The sequence below is a fragment of the Myotis davidii genome, unplaced genomic scaffold, assembly GCF_000327345.1.
Source record: "Myotis davidii unplaced genomic scaffold, ASM32734v1 scaffold13, whole genome shotgun sequence".
Taxonomy (NCBI): Eukaryota; Metazoa; Chordata; class Mammalia; order Chiroptera; family Vespertilionidae; genus Myotis; species Myotis davidii.
This window is the reverse complement of record NW_006286243.1, coordinates 149,776-158,902: the sequence shown is the minus strand read 5'-3', so window position 1 is coordinate 158,902 and position 9,127 is coordinate 149,776. Positions and strand designations below refer to the sequence as shown.

The 9,127-nt window shown below is 43.5% G+C and overlaps 1 protein-coding gene across 1 annotated transcript in view; it reads left to right on the top strand.

Annotated features, from left to right (window-relative positions):
* Positions 1-7,620, top strand: part of LOC102752814 (antigen WC1.1-like) — a 23,488-nt gene extending 15,868 nt beyond the window's left edge. The window contains 8 exon segments of the mRNA XM_015559947.1: positions 1,195-1,236; positions 1,329-1,643; positions 1,901-1,933; positions 2,521-2,658; positions 3,479-3,574; positions 4,657-4,743; positions 5,470-5,613; positions 6,931-7,620. Coding sequence (XP_015415433.1) covers positions 1,195-1,236; positions 1,329-1,643; positions 1,901-1,933; positions 2,521-2,658; positions 3,479-3,574; positions 4,657-4,743; positions 5,470-5,613; positions 6,931-7,097 — 1,022 coding nt within the window. The 3' untranslated portion in view covers positions 7,098-7,620.
* The last annotated feature ends 1,507 nt before the right edge of the window (positions 7,621-9,127 follow it).

The window sequence follows — 9,127 nt, the reverse complement described above, 5'->3', positions numbered from 1 at the left end:
AAACCGGTTAGGGCTAAAAAATATTTTTATTGATTTCAGAGAGGAAAGGAGAGGGAGATAGAGATAGAAACCTCAATGGTGAGAGAGAATATTGATGGGCTGCTTCCTGCACGCCCCCTACAAAAGATTGAGCCTGCAACCTGAGCATGTGCCCTTGACTGGAATCAAACGCAGGACCCTCCAGTCCACAGGCCAACGCTCTATCCACTGAGCCAAACCAGCTAGGGCAAGAGTTTCTTAAAGGAAGAGAGTCAAAAGATCATTTTGGTCAGTGTAAATACTGAGTAGGGATAGGACATGATATATTTGAGGTACCGAGAATATTCCATCCTGGGCAGAGCAGAAAGAGGGCGAAGGAGAGGGATACAGGATTAGCCTGGAATGGTGAGCAGAGCAAAGACCTCTGCTAGGTAGGACCCAATAAAACAATCCTGTTAAAGAGGAATTTGTTTTACTTCTTGGCTGCCACACCATGGAGACCTGCTGGGAGGTTAGTGACCTCAGGTTCCTATATCTCACACTGAAAAATAGATAAGTTTAGAATCTGCTGTATAATTTCCCTTTAAAAAGTAGAAGTGGAGCATTGAATACAAATTACTTCTGTGGTTCTGGACTTATTTGTTTTTAATATTCACTATTTATTACCACAATTCATGAATATTAATTTGTATTTCTTTTATTATCTTACTGATCAGCAAGAACTTAAGTGAATTATATTTCACTGGATTTTATTCATTGATCCACTCATTCAACAAATGTTGATCAAGCTCCTATACCCAGTATTTATAGAAGATCATCAATGTATACTCATTGAATGAATGCATATATGTGCCAGACACTGTCTTAATAGCAGAAACACAGAGGTGAATAGGATATGCAAGGTTCTTCCTCTAGGGGAGCTTTCATTCAGGTGTATGTGGTGTGTGTGTGTGTGTGTGTGTGTGTGTGTGTGTGTCCGTATTTGTTGTGGTATGTGGAGAGTGATAAACAAGTAAGTAGATAAAGTAATTTTAGCTGGTGACAGAGGCTAGGATCCAGTGAATGTCTCAGTAACTCAGCCTATTAGATTAAAAAAAAAGGCCTGTGTTTTCACTTGTCATTGGACTGAACCAAGGACCTTAAATAATCTTGTTGTGGGGCAAGACCATGTCCAGCTCTTCCTGATCCAGTGCTTTCCCATTGTCTGCTTTGCAGGAAGAAGATCCAAGAGCTGTCCCTCTACTGCCCCCTGCACAGGTACATCAGCCCCTGCCACCTTCCCTGTTGGCTCCCAGAACCTCCTTCCTTTCCACCAGAGGCAGTAACAGGAGGTGGTGCTGCCTTTTCAGACAAAGACAAGGTCCGACTCAGGGATGGAGACACCCAGTGCTCAGGGCGAGTGGAGGTTTGGCACAACGGCTCCTGGGGCACGGTGTGTGATGACTCCTGGAGCCTGGCAGAGGCTGAGGTGGTGTGTCAGCAGCTGGGCTGTGGCTCTGCCCTGGAAGCCCTGCAGGAGGCGACATTTGGTCCAGGACATGGGCCCATCTGGCTGGATGAGGTGCAGTGCAGGGGCAGGGAGTCCTCCCTGTGGGCCTGTGCTATGGAGCCCTGGGGGCAGAGCAACTGCAAGCACGAGGAGGATGCTGGCGTGAGGTGCTCTGGTGAGTGTAGGAGCGCGGGTCCGGCTCTGGTTGAGCTGGGGTAGGGGTGGGACCATGGGCTGGGCTGGAATAAGATGGGGAGTTTGTATTTAGAAAGTTTCTAGGTTCTGCAGTCCTAGATCTAGGAGAGGGGTGCTAGGAGGACTCAGTATTGATATCGATAGCTGAGCGGGTGATTTCAGGGCTCAGGTGGGAAAAGTAGGTTAACTTGTGTTCTGGCCAATTTCTGCACTCCAAACTCCTGTTTGTCTCTCTAGGTGAAAGAACAGCCTTGCCCACCACTACAGCAGGTACAGTGTCACCATCCATTCATGGGGGAGAATGTTCAAATTCCTAAGACATGTCCTGAGGAATCTCTGACAGAATTAACCAACTCAGGAAAGGAAATTCTGAGAAGCAACTGGATGGTGGGGAGGTATCATGGTATTTTCATTGGAGAAACTTTCCCCCCTTTTTTGTTCACTGTGCCAGGAGTTTCTCATGCCCTCAGGCCACCGGAGGCTGGCTCTTATGTTGAGAATGTAAGGACTTTTTCCACCTGCTCACGAGTATTGCTCCTCAGCAGCTATGCTACGTTGTTTGATGCTCTGGCCTGGTGAAGCCCAAGAGAAGGGGTTGAAGTTTTGCCCTGGCCTTTAGAGGTTGTTGTAGCCCTGGAGATCCCTGATGATCCCCAGCATTCCTTTGGACCACGATGGAGGGGGAGTTGAATTTATCTTAGGACATGGCCAGGGGGAGTGCCCACCAGGGTCACAGTCAATCCCATTATGTTGAAAGCTGAGACTTCACTGTTCTGAGCTCTCTGGAAATGTTGGCATAACTGAGTTTCCCTGCACATATGCCCTTCTTGATATTCTCTTGGCTTTGTTCTTTCTAGGGACCAGATCTGGCCCAAGTCCTGTACCTGGCATCTTCTCCCTGCCTGGGACCCTTTGCCTCATCTTAGGGGCCCTTCTCTTCCTGGTCCTCATCATCCTGGCGATTCAGCTGTACAGAGGGAGAGTGGAGCACAGAGGTGGGTAATATGGAAAATGTATGGAGGCAGGAAATGGGGCCAGGTGTGACAAGGGGAAAATTGGGCAAGGTATCTGTTCTTACCCCATTGGTTTGCAAAATACATGTGCCCCATGTTAGCCTCTAAGGGCAGAATATATAGAAGTTCTTAAGAATGTGATGTGGCCTGGCTGCTGTGGCTTAGTGGTTGACTGTTGATCTATGAACCAGGAGGTCACAGTTCGATTCCCAGTCGGGGCACGATCCCCAGTAGCAGGTGTGCAGGAGGAGGCTGATCAATGATTCTCTCTCATCATTTATGTTTCTATCTCGCTCTCCCTCTCCCTTTCTCACTGAAACAAATAAATAAAATATATATATATATATTAAAAAAAGAATGGGGTGTGAGCACTCATAATCGTGGCTTTTTATGTGAGACAAGAAAAGGTAAAAGCTGAGCTTTGGATACAGGGTCAGACAAAGGTAGAAGGTGCAGACCTGGTGCATGGGTGTAAGACTATATAGGGTAGCGGTTCTCAACCTGTGGGTTGCGACCCCTTTGGCGGTTGAATGACCCTTTCACAGGGGTTGCCGAAGACCATCCTGCATATCAGATATTGACATTATGATTCATAACAGTAGCAACATTACAGTTATGAAGTAGCAACGAAAATAATTTTATGGTTGGGTCACAACATGAGGAACTGTATTTAAAGGGCCAGAAGGTTGAGAACCACTGATCCAGGGCTCCTGGAAGCTGTGAGGGTTTTTCCATGTGTGAGCATCGGGGATAATGAAGGTGTCTCAGGTGGCAATCTCTGACCTGCTGGTGGTTTTCTCAGCCTTATCCAATTTAGAATATGCTCTTGATGAAGCCATGTATGAGGAAATTGATTATCGGATATCGCCGAAGAAAGAAACTCTACTGAGCAGCCCAGGTGAGTGTCCCTGCCTTGCCCTCCTGGGACCTCTACTTTTCAGCCACCTGCTGGCTATGGTCCAGGTCTTCTCCGCTTCTGCAGACCCCGCATGTACCGCAGGCTCACAGAGGCAGGATGAGCCTCTCTAGAGCTCCTGTGAGGTCTGACCCTACCCTTGACTCCGTAAGAGCCATGCTAGCCCCAGCATTTCTTCTCAGCCTTACTGTGGAGCCTATGGGTGTGGGAAGGGTTGTTTGCCCCAACCTGCACGGCTAGGGGCCGATGCACAAATGAAAATACTATATAAGAAATATGAATGTAGAAGGCATGGGGGCCAGGTGGAGACCTCTCTTTTGGAGAGGCACACTGAAACCTGGCCTTATCTGCTTTTTACTCAGTTTTAGATACACATCTTTCTCTCAGTAAAGCATGGCAAACAAGTAGCAGACAGACCATCTCTAAGGGCAATAATGACCAGTAAAGATCAGTAAGGTCCAATAAACATTTACTTTGAGGCTATTAGGTCAGGAAATTGCTTTGAGCCACTATGTGTGAGGTCTGACCCTACCCTTGACTCCGTAAGAGCCATGCTAGCCCCAGCATTTCTTCTCAGCCTTACTGTGGAGCCTATGGGTGTGGGAAGGGTTGTTTGCCCCAACCTGCACGGCTAGGGGCCGATGCACAAATGAAAATACTATGTAAGAAATATGAATGTAGAAGGCACGGGGGCCAGGTGGAGACCTCTTTTTTGGAGAGGCACATTGAAACCTGGCCTTATCTGCTTTTTACTCAGTTTTAGATACACATCTTTCTCTCAGTAAAGCATGGCAAACAAGTAGCAGACAGACCATCTCTAAGGGCAATAATGACCAGTAAAGATCAGTAAGGTCCAATAAACATTTACTTTGAGGCTATTAGGTCAGGAAATTGCTTTGAGCCACTATGATCTCAACAGAACAATGATGCTTGACATTAGCCCTGCTAATTGACCAAGGTCCATCGGCCTTCCGAGTTCCTTGGTGCTCTCTCATGATAGTATCCGTAGTGGATGGCTTCCCGCAGTTGTTTTTTTGTTTTTGTGATTTTTTCCTCCACAGAAGGGTTTCTGTCAGATGACTCAGTGAAAAAAAAAATGCCATATTACACCAGAGATGGTGAGAAAAGTGACTATAAATATGTTCTGGGTAGTTGAGGTAGATCTGTCTTGGCTGGATAGTGGGGGCAGAAGAATTTCCCTCAGAGATGAGAGCCAAGGGAAATAGTTTTTCTTTGATTAAGATTAGAGGGGTCGCTTCCTCTTCTCTGGTGGCTTTGAAATGCCTCATGGTGGGGCCAGGCTCTCGGTGTCCAGAACCAACCCCATTCAGCCACAGCAGGCACAAATTGTTTTTAAAAAAATAACATCTGGAAAGTATGATCTGACAAAATATTCAGTAATGCTTTTTGGTATAAGAGTTCTTTGAAAATATGAAGTTTTAATCAAGAAATATTGAAATATTTGGGTAACTTTCTGGTTTATTGGCCCATAAAAATGAAATATATGGCCTTAGAAAAGACCTGTTAAATCATGGGGAGAATGGTGCCTCTGATTAGCAACCACCAGAATCTCTGGGTCAGAAAGGATTCTAGGCATTACCTAAATCAGTGATGGCGAAGCTTTTGAGCTCGGCGTGTCAGCATTTTGAAAAACCCTAACTTAACTCTGGTGCCGTGTCACATATAGAAATTTTTTGATATTTGCAACCCTAGTAAAACAAAGGCTTATATTTTTGATATTTATTTTATATATTTAAATGCCATTTAACAAAGAAAAATCAACCAAAAAAATGAGTTCGCGTGTCATAGGTTCTCCATCACTGACCTAAATCAATCCATTTACTGTGGTTTCACCTGACTCCCTTGTCTGCCCTTAGAGCCCTCAGCTCAAAGGACTGATACCTTTAGTGAGATTTACGATGATGCTGAAGAGGTTCCAGTGCCCCAGGCTCCTTCTGCCTCTCAGATGAATGAGTGGGAAGTGCCCTTAGAGGAGAATGGAGTGAGAATTTTTCAGACAGGTGAGTGGGATTACTTGATCCTTGTCATATTTTGTCTCTGACCTGGAAAGGATGAATTTGATCTTTCAATGCCCATTCTTATTGTAGATTCAAAATTTGGATGACCTAATACGTTTGATAGCATCACTTAGACCAGTGGTCAGCAGACTGCGGCTCGCGAGCCACATGAGGCTCTTTGGCCCCTTGAGTGTGGCTCTTCCACAAAATACCACGTGCGGGTGCGCATGTACAGTGTGATTGAAACTTCATGGCCCATGCACAGAAGTCGGTATTTTGTGGAAGAGCCACACTCAAGGGGCCAAAGAGCCGCATGTGGTCCGCGAGCCGCCATTTGCCGACCACTGAAGACCATTTTCATTTCTTTAATGCTTTCAGAGTCCTTGGGAGGGAGGAAGTACTCTGTAGTCTTTTTATTTGTGTTTTCATCACTTTATCCTCAATGTGCCTGCATTAAGGCTTGCAGATTAATTGAGCGTATTTACCAAATCCAAAAATGAAACAACTGTTCTTTTAAAATTTTTGTGTTGTCTTATACATAAATGGCAGTAAGGGATTTAAAAAAAATATTGCAATATTGGAATTTGTGAGACATTTTGATAATTTAAGATGTGCTATGATCATATATATATTAGCCCTAACAAGGTCTATGATATATGGTGACCGTTCACATTAAAGCCACTGTGGTGGATTATAGACTCAGAATTTGTAGGCAGCTAAGGCCTAATCCTCTCTAGACATTTAATGGCCAAATGAAGATACTCATTCTTCAGAGAAGAGTGTCCATCTGAGGGTTCAAGTGATTCCATGGGGCAACTGTGAAGGAATTCTGTGATTGTTTTTGTTGACATCTGGGAACATAAATCAAGGCCAGCAAGAGCAGACTTGGATTTTCAGTGAAGAACTGAGATTTCTCCAGATATGGTCTCCTGTCTCCTTCTTGTGAACGCAGACCTGAAAATTGTGAAAGAAGCTTTCACATTTTGTCATGTAATTCTCACCATTCTTGGGTCATCTCCCTGTTAAGTGTGTAGGCCAGGGAAAAGGCCTTTAGAGAGTGCATGTCCTGGTCACAGATCTCCTGTGATTCAGGGTTTCCCAGATAAGCTGTGGCCCCAGAGACCCACATGGACTGGGTCCTGATAGGATAGCCCTGGTACACCCTTGCTGTAACTAATATTAAATAGTCAGAGCCTACTTGAGCATTAATAGGTCCCCAGAGATGCTTTCTTATTACCATTTACTAGACTTACTTCTACTTTGGGGCACTGTCCTGTGCCTCTATCACAGTTCTAATTAAACTTCTCTTTACTGTTGCAGGCTCCTCTCTGCACTTCCCTGGAGGGGCAGCTCATCCTAGGAAAGAAGATAGTCCCTGGCTGCTCCAGGGGGGAGAAGAGGATCCTGAGTATGACGACAACGCTGAACTAAGTGTTGTTGGAACATCTACAGTAGCTTTCCATGCTGTTGTGTTAAAAAAGAGATGAGGCCTCAGATAGTCTGTCTCTATTCCAATAGGGTAGTACTGACGTATAATTATATCATATGGAAATTGCTCAAAATTAACTATTCTGAATAGAGCACTTTTTGCTTTGTTGATAAATTAGCAAGTTTGATCTAATGCTCTTAGAGGAGTGGTCCTCAATCAGTTTCCCTATGAAGATATTGGGAACTGACCTGTTTATTCATCTCCCCCACAAACTACTCAAGGCATTAACTTTGCCCAGGCTCATGGGTGCTCAGGTCATTCTTGCTTAGACAAGGGACTCTAAAGTTGATCCACACTCACACCCTCATGCCTAGCAAGATGAACTCATAAAAAAATCCTGAACATTCAGGTATGCTCTTTGCTGAGATGTCACATCATCTGTTTTTAAACCATTTCTAGAAACCAGTCTTGGGTGTGAATTTCAAAGTTGAGGGTGAGAGGCTGGCTAGTAAGAGAGAATGAGTAAAGCTTTCCTTACTCTGATCAAACTTTCACGGAACAATTAAAAATGTAATTTTATACAACTGTTTCTTCTTTTTTCACCTCTAATTTCCTAAGCTGCTTTTCATTTATTACTCAAGCTCATACAGTCTCCTTACTTTTTCCTCATGTCTAATTGGTTATGAAATCCTTTTAAATTCAGACTTTCCGTCCTGACCGGTGTGGCTCAGTGAATAGAGCGTCGGCCTGCAGACTGAAGGGTCCGGGGTTTGATCCGGTCAAGGGCATGTACCTTGGTTGCAGGCAATTACTTCTTGCGTGGATTTTGGGACACCCTTTATAACTTAATTTTAGTCACTTTAGGCTTTTCTTGTATCCTGTATAAATCTATATTTCGAACTCTCTATCCTTCTCCCTTCCTCTCTGTAAAAAATCAATAAAATATATTAAAAAAACACACAAAAAAACAAACAAAAAATAAATTCAGATTTTCCTCTTGATTCCTTTCTCATATTTATTTAGGACATTGCCATTTATTGTCTGTTTAATTATAAAATCTTCTAAGCAAATTATATAAACTCATCTCTTTTTATTGCAAGTTGATGGAGGACAAATTGGCACTCACCCACAGACCTGCATCCAAGTAGGCAAGAAAACAAGGAAGAGGAGACCTAGTCAGAGGAAACCCAGAAGGAATAGAGACAGAAAAAACAAGAACTTTTGGCTACATGAGTTTTGCAGATTGGATGAAGGGATCTGACATAATTAAACTAATAGAAAAATAATTTCAGATCAGTGGGCTACTCTGAAGATATATTGCTTTAAGGTTGTTTTGATCTGGTGACTATTTAAAATACACATGTGGCTTTGCTGTGATTCTTCAGAGTAAAGAGATATTCTGTAGGAGTGGCCAAATAAAGATTACATCTTCAAAATCCACCACAGTAAATGTGTGGAGAGGTTGATGAACTAATATAAGAAGTGAGCTGATCCCATGTAATTACTTAACTGGTGGTTATGGATGCCATCTGGGGCGGGAGAGGGGGAGAGGGGCGTGTATTAACTATACTCATTCTTGTAATCTTCATAAATTGTAGTAGGTCATTGGGATTAGAAGGTGGCCAGGGCTTCTCCCAATGTAATATACATGGCCATTGGTCATAGGAAAATGACAAAAACAATGAAAAGTAAAGTATACCTACCAAAATTATGAGATTTTACTTCTGATGCATGGTGTCAATGAAGCCACAAAAGAGAGATGGCTGCTATAATTTTTGGTGATAAAAATTAGGAACATTTAAGGAAGAGAGAGTTAGGACAAGCTTCACCACCCAGATTTGGGAGGGTTCCAGGGTTTATGGATTGGGTGCTAAAAAAGCAGCCAGGAGTTAGTGAACAGATTTTCAGAGTGTTTAGACTTAGGGAGAAAAGCAGCAATCATTTCAAATGATCTATGTTGCTTATGAATGAGCCTTTTGTGAGGGTGTGATAATGGAAGATATACCATTCCAGGGCATGCAACAAAAACCAGAAAACTTCTCTGCTTAGTAGTAACTATGACAAAACAGCAGAATATCTTGGTAAATA